We start from the raw sequence: 23,098 nt of genomic DNA, 5'->3' as shown, positions 1-23,098 counted from the left end.
CAAATGTTGAACTGGTAATCCTATCACTATTAAAAAATGAAGGGACTGGACTATATACGGAAAATAATATTATAATCTAGCTGATGAACTATGAAACTTTTATTCGTTTTGGTGACCTATTTGGCTTTCGCTAGTGCATATGACATAAGTGTTTTCTAAGACCTTTAAATATGTTAGAAAAAAAGTTTTAGTGATGTTAATTTTTCTAGGTCTATTTTAAAGAGTGTGAGCAAAGAAATAACCTCACCATGGAAAGTTCTATAGCAATGTTAAAAACAGAAGATGATAATCCCAGTACCAATTTTAAATGCTTTTTAAACTGCGTGCTAGAAAAGTTTGGCATCTTTGTGAATGGACAGCTCAAGTCCGATGTGGTGCTGAAAAAATTAATTCCCTATGTTAGCGCTGACTTGGTTAGGTCCACAGAGGCCGAATGCGATTCCATCAAGGGCTCTGACAATTGTGATACAGCTTTTAAGTATTTAAAATGCGACGGGTTTTCTAAGCTTTTCACCGACAAGTTTTTTCAAGGCCAATGGTTTTCTAGATATTTCACCATTCCGGTGAATATATCACGTATACTATTTTTAATTGAGGTGCTTTCACGGGGATAAAACATTTAAAAAATTATTGAAGATTTTTAATTTCAGTTAGTTGTCACTGGGTAAGCCTTGAAGGAGAAAAATAATACTAAAAGTTTTTTGAACTGAAATTTACAAACAAATAATATATTAAAGATAAAAAAGCTACATGTTGATGATGAATTACTGTGAATTTTCTAATTGTGTTGGTTACCTGCTTGGCTTTCACCAGTGCATTAATGCATATAATAATAATTTCTTAAAAAATGTTAATTTTAAAAACTATTAAAGAGTTTACTAGACTCATAATTCTTTTGTTTTTACAACGTCCAAAATGCAAATAACTTATATAAACTGTGTCTAAATATGTTAGTCACATTGAATATATTTATTAACCAAACAAAGCTGCAATTAAGTGGAACTAATTCGGAAAGCAAAAATGATAAATAATTGCACTTTCCAGTATTATTTGTTTAATGTATCTAAGTTAATATGTAAACTGTGAAATATCTATCTATCTGCCAAAGCTGCAAAAAGTTTAATGAATTCGAAATTACTGAATAAACTGTAACTAACTATATATGATCCAATTTTTTTTAAAGTTATTATTTTTACAAGATAACTAAACTATTTCCATTGAATAAAGATGACTTTTCGTTGGTTTCTATTTGGCAGTATTTGAGTAGATTTGCTGACCTTATGTCTAGATTAATAATCAAATATTGAACCTTCAGAAATACTATTTATAATATTATTATTTTCACTTAATTAAAATAACTAATATTTACAATAAAATAAAACAGCATTTTTGATAGTATGTGTAGTATAAAATTGTGTAATTTTATTCATTGATTTGTTGTAGTTAATACAGGTTTATACATTGCTCTACTCTGTGCCAAATGACAACTTGGCTGTCCCTTTTTTGTGGGTCATTTGCATAACAGTTGGCCATCATTAGATGTTGGCTGTTGGCTGTCAGACCGTCGTCAGGACGTTAAGTCCTTTGCTCAGTCCCCAAGGTATTTGCACGTTTATGCAATGCATAAATATTGATGAGCGTCGCTTTTTCTGCAGCAGCGAACAAAAGGCGGACAACACGACGTATGCGTAATGTGCGCACAAATGAATAGGCACAAGTCGTAGAAGGGGCTACGTATTATTATTGTTGTATTCTTTTTTTTTTTTTCGTCGGAAGTGAAAAGCCAAAATCCAATTAACAAATCATTAAACATTCATTGAGCACGTGGCGCAATTGCAATTGCCAGTGGGTCAGTCAGGTGTTTCGGGTACGGGTTGATTTTCGTAGTCACCTTTATAGGGTTGCTCTCACGTAAGGGACAATCGCTTGGGGAATTTGGAGTTAAGCCCCAACCATTAGCTGGGGAATCAGCTGACTGAACCACTTCGCTGACTGAGAGACTGACTGACTGACGGACTGACTGACGGACTGACGGACTGACTGACTGGGTGGTGTTGGACTGGCTGGCGTCTATAATTCATTTTGTCACTTCCTGGCAGGACTGACTGTCATGTCACTTCCATTTAGCATCCGTTTCAGTTGCAGTTGTCTGCACAAAAGCCTTGGCATAATCACTGATGCGTTTACTAATGTCTATTAAAAAGCAAACCAGCACAATACATCTACCCTACCTCAAATCCCCCTCATCCCGCCATCTACACAATCTACACAATCTAACAGCCTCCAACTCTTGGCCCGGCTAATGCATTTAAGTAGACAGCTCGTGGTTTCTGCGCTGGCGGCTTGTCAAAGAAACCAACACGCGTGGTGGTCGTGGTTGTGGCTGTGGTTCTGGCTGTGGACGCTGCCAAAGGGACAAACACATTGATGCTTCACTAGCCTTTGTCTTGACAGACAGATGGACAGAGCGACAGACGGACTGAGAGACAGTCTTCCAATCTGACTCATTCCAGCAGCCGGACAACTTTTCTTATTCCGCTTGTCTTGTCTGTCTTGTTAGTTGGCTCAATGAGTCTGGTAGCTGAGCAATTGAAGGGTGGATGGAGTACTAAGAAGTCGGGGTGAAGTTGCCGCCTGCGGTTCTCACATTAATGTAATTTAATTTTAGAAAAACTGCGCTCAGGGGGTTGTTATATTGCCAGTGTGGCATTGACAGTTCAACGCTCAGTTCAGATGTTCAAATGTCTTTGCTTTGATCTTAAAGACATACGTGTCCAGGTCCAGGTCCAAATCCTGTTTCTGTTCATGTTCCTGATAATCAGCACACGTCTGTTGCGGAGTTCATCAATTAGGAATTGCTTTTAAGGCTAGTGAACTCAAGACAACATAGCTGAGAGCTGCTGGTCGAATCAGATAACTAAGGTCGATAACATTATCTGTTAACTTTATTTCGCTGCTTAAAGTAATTAGAAATACATTCAATTACTTTTGTTGCACTAGTTTAAAGATTAAAATAAATTCATTTTTAAGTTATAAAAGGATTTGTATTTTATATATTTTTTTAAAACTACTTTTAAAAAAACTTTAAGTAAATATTACAATATTACGTTTAAATATTCGCAAATGTTGTCAATTTAAATATCGTGGAGTAAGGAAAATTTAAATAATATGGAAGTTTTATAAGTTGAGTATTTTATATATTCTTTAATTTGTTGTAGACTAAATTTCCCAAACTTAAACTAAAATATTACAATTAGTTCGCTTTATTTTATGCGAAAGTTGGCAATGTAAATGTATTCTTAACTCGTCTCACATAGTAGTGTTAAGTTATACATATATTATATATATATATATATATTATACATGGATTTAGGGTTCATAAAACAGTTATAGACCTTGTCTATAATTATTGGCAAGTGGCTTTGGCAACGCACTGGAGCGTGAACTTAATAATTATAATTTAAATATATATCTAAATTAACCGCGCTCTTTGAACCGAGTGCTATCTATATAATGACATTTGAAGCGATTCAGGTGCCAAAAGCATTGGGCATGAATTATTTATAATTACTGCAACTGTATTACGAGCTCGAATTGCACAATCTATCTAAGATCAATGCCTATTCAGGCATGAAGAGACAAATTAAAGTTTGCTATTATTTGACTACATTTTTGCCAGCTATTAAATTCAAATTATCAACAAGCAGATGCTATAAAAGCCATTGCTTGGTCAGTCGCAGCCCCATATAAGTTTTTATTGATTTATTTTGAAAGAGTTTTCAAAAAAATATTAAAAATTGAGGAACAAAGTTTGTTTAAATGTTTACCAAAGTCTATCTGCTGTCCGTGCTGTGCCTGAGTCTCAGTGATCTACCTCAACCAGCATGGGTAATATATAGAAGAGATCTTAAAGTGATATTTAACATCTCTCTCTTAACACTCTTACTCTCTCATTGCTGTAGACTCGCTCTGTCTCCGTTTCACTAAACATGTCGTTGACTCGCAACGAAGTTGAAGATCAAAATACGACGAGGCCAACGGTATCGCCGAAGATCACGCAGGATTTGCTGCAATCGTGCATGAGGGAGACGGAGATATCGATGTCGCAGCTGAAGCTCTTTCGTCTCAGTCTGCTCTTTAATGAGAACAGCAACAGTGAGACAGAGCTGGGCTTGGGCAATGCCAATGTCGATGATGATATGAAGAATGCCAACAATTTGGGGGATGTGGATTATGATAACGCTGTACAACTTCCCAGCTTGGATCTTAAGCGGAATGAGCCACTACAATGTTTTGTACGCTGTCTGTATGATGGCTTGGGTCTGATTCACTACGATATGATGTTGGAGGAGGCAATTAAAATCGAGGTGCAGAGTTTGTTGCAGCGCCAAAAGTCCGAGCAGAAGGAGTGCAAGGATATCAACAGCAAGAATCGTTGTGAGGCTGCTTATAAGCTGCGTCTGTGCTACAATCATCTCAAGAATCTGGAGGCCGAGCAGCGTCTAAGAGAGGTGCTCGAACGCAGCGAAACTGGCAGTGATTCCATCATGCCCGAGACTGAGGAGAACGAGATCACCAAAGATATGTAGCCGCTCGAAGAGCCAGCAACAACAACAGATTAGTTTTCTGTATAGGTCGAATCAATATAATCAATTTACATGTTTACTATATATATATAAATATATTTGGAATAGTAAGGTAAAAGCTACATTGAAATAATAAACTGTAAGTAGCACATTTTAAGGCTGCGCAAGGCATTAAAATAACTTAAAAAGCTTACTGCATACTTTAAGGCGGCAGTTAAAAATTTGGCAGCAATACATATTAAAAATCATAATTATTAAAATAAAATTGCTTACTATCTTAATGCGTTCAGATCTTATCTAAGTGGTTTAATAATAATTATCATAACTTTCTTAGGTGCCTAAAATATTAAAAAAATACTACTTGATTTTTATCTACATTCTCTTTTAGTTATTCAATATTTAATTAAATTAATGCCGTGGAAAGTTTAACAGTCAAGTTAAAAATAATTTTGAAAACGATGTCTTTCTTCCCTTGTTTCCTTTGTATGAAAACTTTACAATATTTCAATTAATTATTCCAACAAGAAAAAACTTTAACTGTGCATATTTGTAACATGTCTGTGTTTTTTGCGTAAATAATATAGAAAATTGTTACAAAAAATAAACATGTATAAAATACACAATTTAACGCTAGCTTTTTGTTGTTGTCCAATTTAAATCAAAGCTAATATTTATAAATTAATAGAAAAAAATTTAATTACTTAATTGAGTAGCAATTGGGAAATGCTTATAAGCTCATTTTATAAGAGTGGACTATTTAAGCGAACTGAAAGCAACCAAAATCGGATAGAAATATTTGGTAACAAGATGAAAATTGTTCTACTGATTTTTATAATGTGCTCACTCTACGAGTTAGTAACGGTAAGTCATTGGAATTTTTGTGATTAATTGCAATTACATTTAAATTTTAATTCACAGGCACAAAGTGCTACGGATTTGGCTGCATATCGAGCTCAGCAGCAGGAATGTGTTAAGGAGCTGAAGCTACCAACCGCGGAGGGCACACAAATCGCCAGTGATAAGGAGGTAACCAATCCCTCGGATGCCTACAAGTGCTATCATAACTGTCTCTATAAGAAAATGGGTCTCGTCACTGGCGATAATCCCAATAACGAGGCTATACTCAAGTTTGCCCAGGCACGATTTAACAAAGTTCCCCTGGAAAAACTGAAGACTGAGCTGAAGGGTTGCACTGCAGCCATGGCTAAGGGTGCTTCGACATGTGAATCCATCTATAACTATGAAAGCTGTGTGGTGAAGGCATTAAAGGCCTAACATTGCATGTTGCATAAATGATAGGTGATCCGGCAATCAGGCAGTGAAATCCGTTAAATAATATAGTTATTTTACAATATTAACGCATTTGGTGCATAATCGAGGTGTGAGCCGCATTGTGCATTTAATTATGCAAATTGAATACGGCAAATGAGTCAACACATATACAAAATATAAACATACACATTCAAACATGCATATATAAAAGAGTGTTCTGAATTTCGCTATACTCTTAAATGTAAACAATTCAGCAAATATCAAGTTGGCAATTTTGAGATTGATATTTTGCAGCACAAAAAAGTTTTGTAAATTAAATAAACATTTATTCCAGTTGCAGGCTTACATACCGTAATTAATTTTAATTTAATTTGTAACAATTTCGCAAACTTCAGCTTAACATATTTCATACAATTGAATCGCATTATTTAATTGCTTTAAAATCTTAGCAATTCAATTAACTCAATCTACACAGTTTACACGTTACTGTAAATGAGAACCTGCCTGTTGCAAATATTATACAAATATGTACATAATCCATTTAAGCTGATGGCTTGGGCACAGTTAAAGGGGGCAGTTAAAGCAGCAATTAAGCTGTGACAAACTGTGACACGGACAGGGAATGTAACTCAATAAGCCCCCCGTTCAATACACACTCACACACCTTTTGTTTATCTATTATGAAATACATTTATTATTATTGTTTTTCAATACAAGCATAAATTAATTAGAATATGTCGTTTGAACCGCAGTTGATTTAAGCCTTAACTTCGGCAGATTTGAACTCTTCGAAGCATTCGTGCAATTTGACAGCTGTGTCACAGTTATTCTCTCCCTTGATGGCACTGCACTTGTCCAGGGCTGCACGAGTCTTCTCCTCACCAATCAGGGCACCCAGTTTAGTTAGTACCACCTCAGTCTGGATCACGCCGTCCTTGAGTGTGCCAGTCTTCTCGAAGAAGCAGTTGGCAAAACACTTGATGTTCTCAGTGGGGTTCTTGTAATCCTTGGCCTTAATCTTGGCAATCTCCTCCTCGCTGAGGTTGATTTCCTTGGAACACATCTCTCCATGCTGCTTGGCCAGAGCCTTCTGATCCTCGGTCAGCTCAACCGGCTTTGGTGAAAGAAATGAGATTAGGCAGAGAATCATCAGTTATACAATAATTTAATTAAATATTTTGTAGCCAGAAATAACATATAATATTTCTATCACTCCTGCTCAATTTATGTCTCCTCATGGTGTATATTGGATTTTATCTTACCTTTTTAGTCTATTAATTGTACAGTACAAAGGTTAATTTTATTGTTCAGATTTCAGTTTTTAATTAAATAAACATTTTTTAATGTCTTCTTTGTTATTCTGCTTCGTCATTCTCATTTTATATTGTCTATTCTTGATTTAAGCATTTAAATAACATATCTTGCTTATGTACTTTTATATCTTGTGTTTTACAGATCTAGTTTTCTTCACTTTTACTTCTTTTTTCTAGCATAAAATGAACTTAAGTACCTGTAATTACTTTATCTTATTATATCACTCTAATGACTTACCGTTGCCACAGCTAGAGCCAAGAAGCAAGCACTCAAAGCGATCACAACAAAAGAGTTCATTTTTTCTTATGACTTGTTAGAACGTTGGGGAAGTTCTGATAGCTTTTGAAGCTTCGCTCAGCTCTTTTATACTGAAAAGTTTTGGTAAAAAAAGCCGGTTTATTTTTATGGCTCCCGGCAGTGTTGATCTTTGACCAGCTTATTGTTGTTTCTTTTCATTTTGTTTTGCTAGTCTTCAATCATGGCAAGTACTTTCGTCAACTTTTAGCTCCCGGCTAAAATAGATCGCACTATGAAAGCAAACTGATTTTTTTGTTGCCAATTTTTTATGTTATCTATTTCTTCTTTTGGCTCATTTAAGCCAGACAGTCGATCGAATCAATTATGCATGCAGACAGACTCGGTTAGGTCCAGACTTTTAAAGTGGTCTGCAGATCATAAGTGCTGCCAGCTTTCCACCAAAAGCCAATGAATTGTGGCTTCATATTTTTGCCTTTATACAGCTGTTTACTCATTATCGCGGTACTCAATCAGCAGTCCAAATGAAAACTTTGCACTTTGAGGGACAAAAAAAATTAAGAAAGCCCCCAATCGAGACGTATTTGGAGATATATCAGGGCGAGGTGTAGTCGTATTGAAAGTTGAGAGATGTGCGCGATGAAGAAGAAGAAGAAGATGAACAGCAGGAAGAATAAGTATAAGAAAGGAAGACAGACGACAGAGACGGCAAAGTTTTTTCATTTGAATCCTATTATTTCAACGTAGTTGTAATCTTATTATCCACGAGATGACAGCAAAATGACATTTAGAAAATTTCACGCTGTGTGAAATGTACAAAAACAAAAAAAAAAATACACACACACACACACACACACACAATCGAGAAAGCAAAACCAAAGCGAATACGGGAATGCAAGAAAGTCAGCAAAGAAATGCGTGTGGGTGTGTGTTGTGAGTTGACGAGGGGGTGGAGAAAGTCAGCCACTGCGGCTGCCATTTCTCTCCACCTCGGCAGCTTCTTGGCATGTTTTTCACCAAGTTTTCCACTCGGTGCCTGTCGCTGCTTCCCTTTTAATTTCAATTCTGACATTTGTTTGTCTGCTGTCAAAATAAAGTAGCTTTTGCGCCAAAGAAAATAAAAGATTGCGATTGAAAATTGCCAACGCTTTTCCTACAATTTTGCGGCTGAGTTGTCTCTTCACTTGCTCCCCCTACCACTCTCTATCTCCTACACTCCCCAACCAAATAATAATAATAATAAACTAAAGCTTGTTTGACTTTGTGTAAATTCTTTGAAATCCTTACGAGGTAATCTTAATTCAATTTCCTTGCGGTTCCCACCGCAAAACTCAAAAGTCAAAGTCATGCTTCAAGTTTGCAATTCTTTTATTATTTCTTTTTTGTTATTTTGCTTATTTTTTTGTCTTATTTTGAGACTCGCATATGTTTGCCACGGTTTGACAATGCGAAGGTTTCGCACACGCGTGTATAAATAAATTATAAATACATTCACGCTAATTTTATTCAAATCTCTATTGATTTAACATATGAAAAGTTTGTACAACATTTGGCAGATTTAGCTAATTAAAAGAGATTTATTTTGAATTTATTGAACTACTTTAGTTAGAGCTGGAGAAAGCTCTATAGTTGATTTTCTTATAGAGTCAAAGTTCGAAACACATTTAAATAACATATTAACTAGCGTGACGAAAGAAAATCATATTAGAATCATTAATTAAAATTAATATTACAAAGTATATTTATAAGACAGCAATTGTATGTTAAAATACAAATTTTAATATTTTAAATGTAGATGAACTAAAATTAGGAAAAAATAACTCCGGACTTTCATATTTATTATTTACTCGTACAAATGTCGAATATTGTAAGTCAGAAAAAAATAATTAAATTTATATATTTAAATAATATTTAAATTGAGAGCAGCTAGGAGAAGTTATGTATTAAATTATGTTATAATCAAGTCTTGAAACAACTTTCCTAAATCGTTTAATCATTGATTCAATATTTCTATGATGGATTTTCAGCGTGAAGCTTAGCATCAAGTTATGTTGTATGCTTAATGCTTGAATTATCTGTAAAACGCGTTATAAATAGAGTCCCAAAGAATCTTGCGTAGCCAGACAATGAGCAGGGGCTTTTGCCTTTGGAGAAGTTGCTCGCCGGCTTTTCCATAAGCTCTCTCACTCTTAACCCAAAATCCTTAAGCAACACTGCCACACAGATGTCTTTTCTCTGCTGTTCCCCTTGGCCGTCGCCCTCTTCCAAGCTATGCTAGAAATTAAGTACAATTTTCATTTTAAATTAAGCTGCCAGAGCAGGCTTCAGCTTCCCTCCCACTGTTGTCTGCTTTGGCAACATTCGACGTCATTAATCACCACAGAGGCAACAACAACATGAGCAACAATAATAAGAACAACAACAACATGGCTAGCCAGGGCATTTGTCAGTGCCTTTTGGGTTACTTTTCTGTGAAGCATTTTCTAATCGTCCAAAAACTCAGCCCAAAAAACTTGTGCAGCACATGTCAGAGGGCAAGCTGTAGCTGGGGGATACGCCCCCACCCCCCGCATCCCCTGAAAATATAAAAAAAAAACAACAACTATGTAAACTCCAATTTGGTATCCACCTGTCTGAGGGGGTTCTATTTATTTTTATTTTATTTTTTTTGTTGAGCAGAGAAAAATGGTCGCTAAATTTGCGTGAAAAGGCAAATAATTTGAAATTCCCAGGGGGTTCTAAATAAGTAAATTTAAATTGCATTTGTATGCGTTAAAAATTTGCTGGCTTTTATTTATTCCTATATTTTCCATCGGTTGAGTGGTTGACTGGTGGCTTGCTGGCTTGGTGGCTTGCTGGTTTGGTGGATTGGTGGTGCGCTGTTTGCACCACAACAAGTTTCTGTTGCTGCCGTTATAAATTTGCGTGTCAAAAACGACGCGGCAAAGTTTTTTTGATGTTTCGCATACGAAAGCAAAGTTTCAAATGGTCGTTGAGTTGGGGAACCTGTGTTCCTATCCCCATCCACCACCCCCAACTCCCCAATATCAGTCATTCCTCTTTCCCGTGTTTTTGTGCAAATGTTAATGTCCTTATCAGCGCTTCAGCATTTTTACATGTGTCCCATTTGAAATATGCGACGCTGTTTTTCTGGCGCTTTTCCATGCGGTCGAGTCGAGTCGAGTTTGGTGGTTTTATACCCATTAATCCCGTTTCTAAAGGGTATATTAAGCTTATATGTAGACTGCTACTGAAAGGATTAGGCCGCAACCAGGTGAAAGTATCGAAAAAAAATACTTACTTCAATGTTCTTAGCAATCTAAAGATTGACAAATAAAAATAAAGTAAAATAACGAAAATTTTAATCTATCACTAATGAAATAACAATTGAATTATCTCTTTAAATATTTAATATCTTTTATTTATACAAAATATTTCACATTTTTAAATGATCTATGCAATCTTGCAAACTTTTTCAAAATTACTGGGTATTTTAGATTATAGTTTACCAATTGTTACCCTTCATTCTTGTCCTTTTTTCGTGTTGCTTCCGCTGCAGTTGATGTCAAGTGTCAAGTGTTGGACAGTTGAAGTTATTTATTATAACGACAATTACATAGGAACCTTCGGTGGTGCAGTGGGTGGTGCTGCATAGCGGCTTACGTGCTGTCAGACCGTTTTGCCTTTGTCAATAATTACATTTGTGTTAAATGTAAATTAGAAAATGCCACAAAAGTCAGCGAAAAAGAGTCAAAAAAGCAGAGAAGCAGAAAAGCAGAAAAGCAAAAGAAGAAGTGGCCATAATGTGACTGTTGGCCACGCCCCTTACCATATATGTACACACTTCACATCTAATAAAATTACACTGAAGAAGAAGAAGAAGAGCCAACGGAAAATAACGCCCACATTTGGCAAATCTCTTTCGTTCACATTTCGCTTTGTGCATAGCCAAAAAGAGAGAAAAATTTGCTAATGTAATGATGCTTAAAAGTGTTTCAAAGTATTTCTAACCATTTGCCATGTTTATTTTTATTTAAATGCCAGCATGTGTGTATGCGTGTGTATGTGTGTGTGTGTGTATATGTTAGCTTGGGTATTTGCATTTTTGTTAGTGGGCGTTTGATTGAATTGAAAATGCTATGCCAAAAAATTTCCCATTTCCCCGTGCTGTTCCATTCTTTCCACCCTTCCTTCCTTTTATGTTTCGTCTTGACTAAAGTCCTTCCTTTTGCCTTTGTGAACTGTTTTACTTAAGGGTTAAGGGAACTTGCACATAATTTGCTAAATGGTTTAAAGTTTGAGCTCTGTGTAACTCAGACAATCAGCCAGGGATTTTAGCAAAGGATTTTCCATGAATTAGAATATAAGAATGTTTTTCATATGTGGAACTTTAAGTAATTGCCAGATTTTCTTTCTGTTGTGCTTCCTTTTCAACTGTGTATTTTAATAGGTACACAAACATATGATTATGTATGAACTTAAGATTATGATAAATTTCTTGAAGTTCTCGAAAAAGAATAATAAATTTTCTGCTTGTTTTAATGTAAGCATTCATCATTTTCCTTTGTTCTGAGAAGGCATACCCTTTTTCTTGGAACTTAAGTACGTTAAAAACTCACCAAAGTCTAGCAAAAATGGAAAGGAATCTTTTGATTTTTCAATGAGCCTTTGCATTGGCATTGAATAAAAACTTTCTTGTCTTCCTTTTATTCAAGACAGTTTAAAATTAAATTTTATATTATTTTTGTTCCCTATAAATTAATGCACTAGTCCCAATTAATTAATATTCATTCAATTATTTCTGAGTATAGTTATTATTAGTTTGCAACTAATTTTTTTAAGTCTAGCCAACTAATTCCCATATGTTTATCCACTTCAGTTCAACACTTGCTTCCAGTTGATTTCATATTTCAGTATGTGACTTCAAGAACTATGCATTATTATAATACTTTCCTATGATTTAGATCATCTGTTCTCTTAGCTCTTAACTAGTTTGCTCGAGTCTCATTATCTGCTTCCTTTAGATGCACTCAAGTTCTGTACTCGACTTCAGTTCAGGGATGCAACTCTTAACCTGTCCTCATCCCGTTGGTTAAGTTCAATGCCGTAGCTCAAGTGATATTCCTGTTTTTCATGTTCATTTTAATTTCCATTTCCATTGCTTTTCTTTTTCTTTTTCAGCTGTGGTATGCCTGCTCTTCTGTGCTCGCTTATTGCAATTCGTATTCGTAGTTGTTGTGGTCGTATAATGCCGTATGCTTATATCTATATCCGTATCTAACGAGCGCATGCTGTGCCACACTACAGCCACTATAATATGCCAAATTAAAACTTTAACTAGCGCGCCGAGTGTCCTACAGCGTCAGGCATAAGCAGCAAGTGCAGCAAAGCCGGCGACAGACTGTCATCATTATCATTAACAGACGCCACGGTTCGCACCTTCTCTCTGTGCCGCTTGCAACATCCGCTGCCGCTGTTGCCGCTGTTGCTGTTGCTGTTGTGGCGCTTATTATTGTCACTGAAGTGGCCGCCATGAGCAGCCGCTGCCTCTGGTCCTTGCAGCGCATCCTGTCGCCCCAAAAGTGACAACGCCAGAGCACATCAACGTGCCACGAAGGCGCCGCTTCCGTTGCAGTTTGTTTTTCACTCTGCTCGCAGACGGCTTAGTAGAAGTATACTTATGTGTATGACTGTGTGTGTGTGTGTGTGTTTTTATGAGTTGGTGGCATAAAAAACAAAATGTACGCGTTAATCTTTCTAACAAACCAAGGCTACATGTGTGTGTGTGTGAGTGTGTGTATGTGTGGCAGGGTTTATGTTGCAAATAACTTTGCTTGCACTTCGGCCTAACATAATTTATGCACTGCACCATGCTTAGGGCGTACTGTTATTTAAGTAGTGGGCGTGGCACCCAGCACTAACCAACACTAGCATATTTAATTACATGCTTTGGATATGGCCAACATTAGTTGCAGCCACTTTTCAACCTTCTGTTGCCATGTAATTAAATGCAACACAACGCAACAAGCAAAAGAATTAGGTATAAATTTATAAGGAGCATTTTTTTTATAAAGTTATACTAAGTAAAAGAATAAGAGCTACAAAGTGATAAATAATTTTATTTGTTCAGAAAAAATACTTTGAAATTATATTGAAATTTATTTAATTTAAAAAAATATAAAATAGCTGAAATTTATTATGGCAAATGGAAACTTTAGAAATCGAAGTCTTAAATTTTAAGTATTGTCTTATACTAATTATGGTTTAACGAGGGAATATATAATAAAATTATGTACTTTAAAATTCTAATAAAATAATTATATCGAAGTTATTATGAACTTACTTAGGGAAAATAAAATTTATTTAATTTATTTGATCAGTTAAAAAGTAATTTATTTTTTATTTCCTATCATTTAACTCATACTCATAGTTAGTCCACCTATAGATATGGATCTAAGTACATTTACTAGGTGTTTATCAATTTATAGTTGCAATCACTTCAGACTTCTGCAATTTTACTGGCGATAAGAATACCTGATATTCAAGTCGAAAGTCGTAACAATCATAAGAATAACAAGTTTATATCAAGGTCCATGAAAATTGGCAACCCAAACCCCAAAGCATACAACGGAGCACTAAAAGACCAAAGATTTCGACAAAATTCTCTCTGCTTAAAATTATTTATCAAAATATTTCACTCAATAATGGCGCATGCGTTGCTTAGTACAGAATTTGAACGCTACGCATGCAAGTGGCGCCACTGTTCTATAACGCTCTCTAGAGAGCAACTCTCACTCTTTCTCTCAGTTACTCTCTGGCAATCTATGTGTCTCTTTGCCAGCTGTTGGCACGAGTTGAGCTCGTTTGTTTATTGCCTCGGCGCCTTGAAGTATGCTTCGTTTATTTTTTATACGTGGTGTTTTTTTGGTTTTTCCTTAGCTGCCTCGTTGCTGTTGTCGTTCAAATACTTAGGAACAGGAGGGCGAGCAGAAGGAAGCGACATTGTGGCCGTTGTTGTTGCTGCTGCCTTCAATTCAATTTTTCGCCAGCTGTTGTGCTTAATTTGAACTTTAAGCATTTTCCTTTTTGGCCTCCGCCATCGCCATCCTCGTCATCGCTCACAATATTTTCGTAGATGTTATTGCTGTTGCTGTTGTTTGGGCATTTCCGGCTTTAACGCTGCGGCGACAGTTCAATGCGTATGAAAAACCCATTGGCATCGCCAGTTAGCTGCCCCATTGTAGGTCAGCCTTTTAACCGCTAATGAAGACTTATATCGAAATGAGCGCTACTTGGTTTTCGGGTTTTCTCTCCTCTCCTCTGTTTTTTTTGGGAGGGTAATGCACTTATTTATAGGTGGAAGAGCAGAGCATTCCGTTTCAAATACTATAGCCAGTTGACAGTATAAATAATGTGTTCCTTTGCCAGAATTTATGGCACTTGTATGTCTTCCAGTCTGCTCCAACTTGACTGCTATAAATTAGAGCGGGGCCAGGCCGTGTGGACCGCTCCCATCCACATATGAGTTGTACAAAATCGACACGCAAGGCCACACACATACACATACATAGATATACTAAATGTATGTGGATTATATGTACACATATATATGTAAAAGCAGCCGCCTTGTAAGCGGCTTTTGAGGTTTTAAAGCATTTTGGCATTATGATTAGCCGCTCATTAATTGCTAAGCTACTCAAGTCACTATATTTGACTAATTAAGCAGCGGATAAACATTAGAGACACACACATTTTCTCTCTCTCACTGCTTTATTTGCACATTACTACTATTTTCGTCAAGTTAAACATAAAATTGTTTTAAATTTCATACGCCCTGTGGTACAGGATCTATTCCACATTTTCTATGAAATTGTGCAGCATATGCAGGGACGTGGCCCATGACCGTGTCCATGATGATGACCATGGTGCTGCCCATGATGATGTGGTGGTCCATGTCCATGATGATGTCCACCATGACCGTGTCCTCCATGTCCGCCATGTCCTCCGTGGCCTCCATGTCCTCCATGTGGTGGTGGCATTTCTTTAGCTTTTAATCGTAGATTCCACGTGCGATTCGTGCGAATAATAGGCGTCAACTAAAGCTCTCCAGATTGCTGGCAATAGCTACAATATGATTTCATTCCAAATATAGACATATTTAAAAGATAAGCCTTATCTCAGCTGATAAGGGTGTGCTAATCAATATGGAAAATTTGGATAAAGTAGCAGCTATGACTAACAGCCATTATCCATTGTTATGAATTTAGTCATACGCCATTTAAGAACAGGAAAACCCTTGTTTAATCAATTCAGTCATACGCAGTTAATAAATGGGAAACCCGAGTCTAAAATGAACAAAATTCATGATAAGAACTGCGAGAATTTTTATTTAAAAATTAAAGTTGCTAAGACATAAGAACGAATAGTTTGTTTTTATATAATTCAAAATAAAATGGTTTATTTTATTTTAAAAAGTGAAAAATATATTTGTCAAATTAATAAAAATTTACATTAATAATTAGTATCTCTTATTAATAAAAGACTTCTTTTGATATTTACAGTTTAATATTATATCGCATTTCTTGAATATATAAATAACTTTGTATATAATAATAGGCTCACGATTATTTCTTTTATTATAAGTAAAAATTTTATAAAATCATGCTAATAAATAACTCATTTTCAACACATTTTGCTTGTGCCAGTGTTGGTAAATTTCACATTAGCGAGGTTGGATGTGACCGGGACTGTAATTCGGTGGAGGTACGTAGCCATGGTGTGGTGGGGGTCCATGGTGATGTGGTGGAGGACAGTGGTGATTCGGTGGAGGGCCATGGTGATGAGGTGGTCCGTGAAGAGGTGGCATATAGCAGGGAGGTCCATTTAGAGGAGGTCCGTGGTGTGGAGGCTCGTAGTGAGGAGGTCCGTGGTGTGGAGGTCCATGGTGAGACGGCGGGCCGTGATGATGCGGCGGGCAAGGTCCGTGATGATGTGGCATTGTTCTCTTTTAAATTCTTCAATAAAAATTCCGAATGACTAGAAACACTTTGTTCAACTGAACTTAATTTGCTTGCTCGCACAAGTTTTATAAAATTGCACTACAGTCAGTGTTTTATGGCCTACAGATAAGTACTATCTAATCAAAGAGGGTTTGTCGTCCTAATCTATTGTTGTGTATTCGACTTTGTTAAATATATGTGTCAACTCTATGACTAACGCCTAATAAATATTTAATTTAACTGGGACAGTTAGGTGTCTGGAAAGTCCCGAAGATGGCATATTTTTGCTATGATCAAAAAGAATTCGCAATGTTCTTGTAGTTTACATTTATTTTTAGCTATTAGTAATTGAATATTAGTAGGTTTTTACTGTTTTTTCAGAGATATAGTACTATAATTATTAATATTATATGTTATACTTTTTCCTATAAGAAATTAACAATTATTGAATTTTATTTTTGTTAAAAATCATCATTTTATTTATACTCTATAATAAAAGCATTTAGAAAATCAGTCAAATAAAATTTTTAGGTCCTGGCTAGTGGAAAGGCATAGGAACTTGATATTGTGGCTGATGTGGATTGTGTCTATTGTCGTGTGGGCCGTGCTCATTTGGATTGTGAGTTCCTTGGGGTCCATGAGATCCATGGGGTCCATGAGGCTCTCTTGGTGGTAGGGGCATTTCTAATAATTTACGCGGCTCAATTTGAAAAGCAACACAATTGTTATACGATGGTCGATTTAACCCTACTCAATGACAAAATGTCGCAAATATTTATATTATGCCAAAGCTTTTGTGGACGCCAAAGTTGGGAAAGCACAGAAAAGTTGGGATTGAATTGGCAAAGACAAACTAAAAGGTAAACATGCATACATTGGAACAAAAACAGAACGTAAATAACATGCTGATAAGGCATTATCACATTTGTTTGTTCTATGATTAATTCATTTTTACCACATGTATTTGTTTTTCTTGCTGCTTATAATTATTGTTTATATTATATTATATATTATATATTTTTATTTATATTTTGTTTTTCGTTTCTATTAATCCAAATTTGTAATTGCTTTGTTGTCTGTTTTTCTTGGAGTATACAGAAACATTGAGTAAACATTTGCCTGCTTCATGACATTTGCTCGCATGACCTAACCAACTAAGTGACTATCCAAACTATCGGAAAACCAACACAGAAAAAATCCGACCCACTTGTGCCACATGTTTGGCAAAATTGCCTGATGCCCTAAAAAAAAAATTGTAAAGAAGAAAGAAAATAAGTAGGAAAATAGGAAAAGGGCAGCGGATTTGGCTTTTTGAATTCAATTAATTTTATCTGCATCAATTTAGCCTTTATAATCGCATCAGAGTGCGCCAAACTCGCATACCAAAAGCAGCAGCAGAACAAGAACTAGAACCAGCATGTAGAAAGGGAAAGGGAATGGGAGGGTGAAAGGAGAATCTGTAAAGTCGAATACCCAAAAACCACTCAAAAGGGGCCGCTGCTCGTAAAATGTATAAAGTCATTGCAAAAGCCAATTTGTATATCAGCGAAGGCAGCGACGGGCCATGGCGATGGAGGCCCGGCGATTATCAAAATGCGAATATGGCACACAGAGCGCCAGCAAAACTTACTTAAAATGCCCTTAGCTCAGTGTGGGGAAAAGAGAGAGAGTGAGCAGGAGTTGAGGATTGAGGATTGAGGGTTGAGGTCCTTTCTTCATGGCAACAATTACATTTCACAGATTTACGTTTGGGCGCTTTGGTCGCGTGTGTTGCATGCTATTAGTGTGTGTCCTTTATTTGGCTTATGGAGCTTACATTACCGCCGAGCCCAGGGTCTCGTTGTGGGTATGGGTATGGGTATGGGTCCTGGGGCCGTTTCTGGCTCTGATCCTGGGTCTGGGCACTGGTTACTGAATGGTGGGTTTCGACTGTCGCTGATGTGTGCCGTCTAAATATGAGAATGTTGTGTGAAAATGTTTAAAATCCACGCAAGCTCTTCAAGCGCAAATGCTTAGCACGCCAATGCACAGTGGGCCAACAAGAGCTATCGCATATACAAATAAGTAATTCAATAAAATGTAAGCTGTTAATTTTATAAACAGACACTTGACTATTTAAGTAATTTCATTTACCTTTTTATTTGTTTTTGAGCTGTTAGCTAATATTTATAAAAGGAATAGTAACAATTAAAATAAAACTGTGATGTAAAAATACATCAAAAAATCAACAGCTCAAATTTCGCGGAACCGATTTTCTACTATTTTTACACGATTATTTTTTTAACGATCAATCAAGTTATTAAAATTATTTTCATGAAAATCGTCAACTTAACTCTAAATTATCTTAGCCTTGAAATTGAAAATAACATTTTTTACATCATTCTCAATTTTTTCCATACTTTTTTCCAAACCTTCATAGCTTTGTCAAACCTTTAACTTTTTTCTTGTGGAATTTTATCATTATTTGGCCTCTATTTTGATTCTGCATCAGAATTGAAAAATTTAATTTTTTTACATCACATTTACATTTTTCACATACCTTTTCCCCTTGCCACTTTATAAGAAAAAGTGTTTTGGGAAAACTAGATATTTATAACTCGATGTATTATAATATTTTTCGGTTAATCGACAACTTGATTATTTTTTTTTCATACATACCTTTTTCCCTTGACACTTTATAAGAAAACGTGTTTTGGGAAAACTCGATATTTTTAACTCGATGAATTATAATATTTATATATTTAATATATTTATATATTTTAATCGACAACTCGATTATTTTTTTTCAATATTTCCATTTCTATTTTAAATAAATATAAGACTAAAATATTAGTTTAATATATAAATTTAATTTAGCTTAATTTTGATTAATCGAATAAATCAACAAATAGATAGTTTGTTACAACCACTGTGAGTTGGACGTTGGAAAGGCGGAGTAGGGAGTGGTCGCGTCCACTTTTGCATACCACATAATGGCGTGTGAGCAACAGCAACAAAGGCAACAACAAAAAAATGATGAAAAAAGGGAAGTAAATAGTGGAAAAGGCATAAATAATAGCAAATAATACGGCGACAATGCGCACAAATTTGCCGCTAAAGTGTAGTCATTGTCGGCCTCGGGCTGTGCGTGAGACAGCTGAAGGGTGGAGTGGGGTAGGAGGGACTGTGGCGGTGTTGGGTGTTGGATGTTGGGTTTTCCACTCTGTCACTTGAGTTAGCTTTTTGCATGATTTCGCTATTTAAATTTATTATACATTAGATTTATGAGCGCGTTGAGTTTGGCCCCTATACGACGCCTACGACTCTTAACACTTATCATTGGCCTTTTGTGGTCTTGTTGTTGCTTTAATTTCATTGGGCTTACCGCTAGAAATTGCCCTTTGAATGGGGTGTGAAGCAGCAGTGTTTATAAAAGTAGTACGTAATCCCATAAGCATTTCAAACTTTTACTGGGCGTAAGTGTGTGTGAGTGTGTGTGTGTGTTTTAAGTGATTTCTTTCTCACTTCGCTGCCACTGGGCATGCACAATTATTATCGAGTCGATGGGTCGGTGGGTCGTGTTTGTGCCACTTCTGTCATATGACTTGCGGTTGAATATTTCAGTATTTTATTTTCCACCTTTTTTTTAACAATTCCTTTTTTTTTTAATTATATGTTTTGGAGCCTTGCGTGGCATTCAACTGCTCAGTTGCAGGTGCTTATTTGAAGTGTGACAGAATTCAAAGTTAAAACGGAAACGGAAACCTGCACGCCTGTCCCATAACACGAACCTCTGTGTGTTTGCATTACGAATTGTGGTACTTTGATAACATAATAATACAGTAATCAGTTAGCAGAAGTGCTTTGAATAGGACTTTCATCTGAAAAATAAATATTTACACTTAACAATAATATTTCATATCAATTACTTTGAAATGTAACTTTACGGTGTGACCATACGATGCTTAAGTAAGTTATTATCTATTTTTTATTTGATAATTGATATTGATAAATTAATTGTATCTGCATGTCAATTGATAGCAATTTTCAATATACCACAACCTCTTCAATCTTCCTTCTATATGTTAATTGTAGATTAAAGATTTTCTTTTTTTCATTTTTTTACAATTTATAATCTCGATGAATTCAAATATGTCGCCGACTAAAATGTCATTTGAATTCATATAGTTGATTGTGTTTTAGACGTTCAGTCTAACTGTGTTGTTGTTAAAAAATAATTTTTATTTTATTATTTTTTACATTTATTTTCACACGCTTTTTTAAATTTCAAGTACCAAAGTAATCAATTACCGTTATTTCTATACTAAGTAAGTTCTGTCTATCAATCTTATTATGAGATAAAATAATTACTTAATTAGTTTTTTGCATAATATTTAAACTTTAATATTTTTAGCTGTACATTTTTATAGAGGTTTTTTAAGCAGATCGCAAAAATGGCGTCAATTGTGGGTCACGTGCCCGTGTTTCCCGCTGGAGAAACAATACCTGATTGGGCGAAAATAGGCTGGAACTCGAAAGTTCAGCATGATATCTATCGAGATTGGGGTACATACTACGCACACCGACGGCGGCTGAACTTTGCCCAGTATTATTATACTAAATCCTTGGAATTCGATGAGAATGATTATCTTACGCTCTATCGAAGAAGTATGACCAAGAGAAAGGCAGCTGAAATTAAAGGATCACTTGAAGATGCAAGAGTCGCTGCAGGTAATAATTCATAGAACCATTGCTATTACAATTACTGAGCAAATATTTAACAGCAATGGGTCAGAAGAAACGTGGACCGAATTGTCCAATCAATCTGCAAATATGCGATAATCTTTTTGAACTGAACCAGTTCGAGAATTGCAATTGTGAACTTCGAGATAACTTGCGGAGGTTTATTGGCGTTAAGGCCCGAAACTTTGAGCTTCGTCGCAAAGTGGTAAGCTATCCCAAATTTTAACAACTTATATAGATATACAGATATTAAATGTTTCAATCTAGGTTGATGATGTCATTAAAGATGTCACTGGCAAAGGACTCTCTTTGTTTTATCTGAACTTTCAAAAAGTCGTCGAACAAGTGAGCGCGATTCTCAAAGCAAATGAGATGCAAGATAAACGTCCCATGTGGAAGATATTAAAGGAGCAGGAGAAATGTGACGTACTCAGTATACCGGAAGTAGAGGAAGAGAATCCATCTCCACTTGAAATAGCACGCAGAAAGCGCGCATTTAATGTCATTCATCAGAACTATCTGAATTTGTCCTGGCATGATGTACTTTTCATGAAAACAATACGCAAGAATCCCAATCTACTGCTGGAGCAGTGTACGAATTCGAAGAACTTTTTGGCCAATCTATCTCAATCCCAATATGATATTGTGCGGCGATTTATAGTAAGCATTAGTATTTGAAATTCCATTCAACTCTACTATATGTACTTCTTTTTTGACTTCGACAGAAAATGATTCATTCTCGGAACCCTCTGTACTATGTCAGTTTCTTGAAATTCTCAAACAAAAAGATGCTGGAGAAGAATAAAGAGGCCTACCTATTTGGCATTCAGTATCAAACTCATCGGAATATGATAGCAGATCTAAGACAAATTCGTAGGCTACGCAAAGAAAAAAGACTTAAGGTAACTGCTGAATATTTTAAGAGATAAGTATTGTCTATAAATGAACACAAATTTCAGAGTCTTGCCGAATACGTTGAGAAAGTAATGGGTGATTATTATGTGACAAAAACTAATCGTGTCATGTGTTGGAAATTTGAGTTCATAAATGAGGTTTACAATACTCTAGCCCTGGCCCTAACCGAACAGTATTATGTGCCCAAATTTTTTAAGCAGTTTTCAACTCATTCGGCATTATTGAGTCTACTGCGACAGCCTGCGAATAAGATCAAAGATGCAGTGCCATTTGTTTTTGGAGATCGCTCTACTTACCAAGATGGCGATGCCAAAGATCCCGTTGCAATAAAAGCAAGGTAAAGTCTTAACATGATATTCATTATAAATTTTCTCTACTTCTACTTTAATTTCAGACAACTAATTTCACGTTTGGAGAAACGCATAAAGTTTGCAAAGTTTTCCATTGAGAAGTGTTATCTATATCATCAGATTTCCAGTGTTCATTTGAGTCAATTGCACTATGATGAATGCACTCTCAATGCCCGCAGAGCTATCAAAGGTACTTTCCATATTAAATACTATATTAAAAGCAATAACTTAAACCAATTTTTCTATGAATTTAGAGTGTCGAAACTGCAACAGTGTGATATGGCACTTTCTAAGTCTCCTACTGATCATCAAGGCAAATGTTTTGCAGCATAAAGTGGAAGCCAGTAAGGAGTCTGTTGAGGAAGCTTATCCAATTGCAAGGCAACTTAAATTTCGACCTCTAAATAAGTTTATGGAGTTATGTCTTCAATGTGTTGAAGACGATCTTCGCAAAAAAGGTGAATCTATAGCTTCTCAACGAACCAGTAAAGCATCAGGCACAAGTTTGATATGATTTTATAATTTTCATGTAGGAAATTTAATAAACTTCATTATTACGAAATTAAATCACTGAAATGATCATTAAATAAAAACTGTTATTTCAAATCCATTTATTGCCTTTTTTTTTGCTTAATTCAAAGCACTTAATGCTAATCTTAAATGTAATTTAGTTTTTGCGAATCAT

General features: G+C 35.8%; 4 protein-coding genes across 4 annotated transcripts; 3 read left to right on the top strand and 1 right to left on the bottom strand.

Annotated features, from left to right (window-relative positions):
- The first annotated feature begins 90 nt into the window (after positions 1–90).
- LOC117784564 lies at positions 91–6,028 on the top strand. The gene is made up of 2 exons (XM_034622324.1): positions 91–150; positions 5,505–6,028. Exons 1-2 carry the CDS (start codon positions 91–93, stop codon positions 5,859–5,861), a joined length of 417 nt encoding a protein of 138 aa, XP_034478215.1. The 3' UTR covers positions 5,862–6,028.
- On the top strand, positions 3,798–4,789 carry LOC117784563. Its single transcript, XM_034622323.1, has 2 exons — positions 3,798–3,888; positions 3,963–4,789. The coding sequence occupies exons 1-2, from the start codon at positions 3,820–3,822 to the stop codon at positions 4,587–4,589; spliced, it is 696 nt and encodes a 231-aa protein (XP_034478214.1). The 5' UTR covers positions 3,798–3,819; the 3' UTR covers positions 4,590–4,789.
- A 495-nt stretch (positions 6,029–6,523) lies between the features above and the next one.
- Positions 6,524–7,523, bottom strand: LOC117784775 (general odorant-binding protein 56a). The gene is made up of 2 exons (XM_034622589.1): positions 7,410–7,523; positions 6,524–6,972 (listed from the first exon to the last, which is right to left on the bottom strand). The coding sequence occupies exons 1-2, from the start codon at positions 7,467–7,469 to the stop codon at positions 6,616–6,618; spliced, it is 417 nt and encodes a 138-aa protein (XP_034478480.1). The 5' UTR covers positions 7,470–7,523; the 3' UTR covers positions 6,524–6,615.
- Positions 7,524–20,821: 13,298 nt separating this feature from the next.
- On the top strand, positions 20,822–22,980 carry LOC117785141. The gene is made up of 7 exons (XM_034623045.1): positions 20,822–21,136; positions 21,190–21,353; positions 21,416–21,808; positions 21,874–22,050; positions 22,108–22,400; positions 22,458–22,603; positions 22,668–22,980. The coding sequence occupies exons 1-7, from the start codon at positions 20,860–20,862 to the stop codon at positions 22,925–22,927; spliced, it is 1,710 nt and encodes a 569-aa protein (XP_034478936.1). The 5' UTR covers positions 20,822–20,859; the 3' UTR covers positions 22,928–22,980.
- The last annotated feature ends 118 nt before the right edge of the window (positions 22,981–23,098 follow it).

The sequence above is a fragment of the Drosophila innubila genome, assembly GCF_004354385.1.
Source record: "Drosophila innubila isolate TH190305 chromosome 2R unlocalized genomic scaffold, UK_Dinn_1.0 1_C_2R, whole genome shotgun sequence".
Lineage (NCBI taxonomy): Eukaryota > Metazoa > Arthropoda > Insecta > Diptera > Drosophilidae > Drosophila > Drosophila innubila.
Note: the sequence above shows the minus strand (reverse complement) of the source record. Positions and strands in the feature narration are given on the sequence as shown.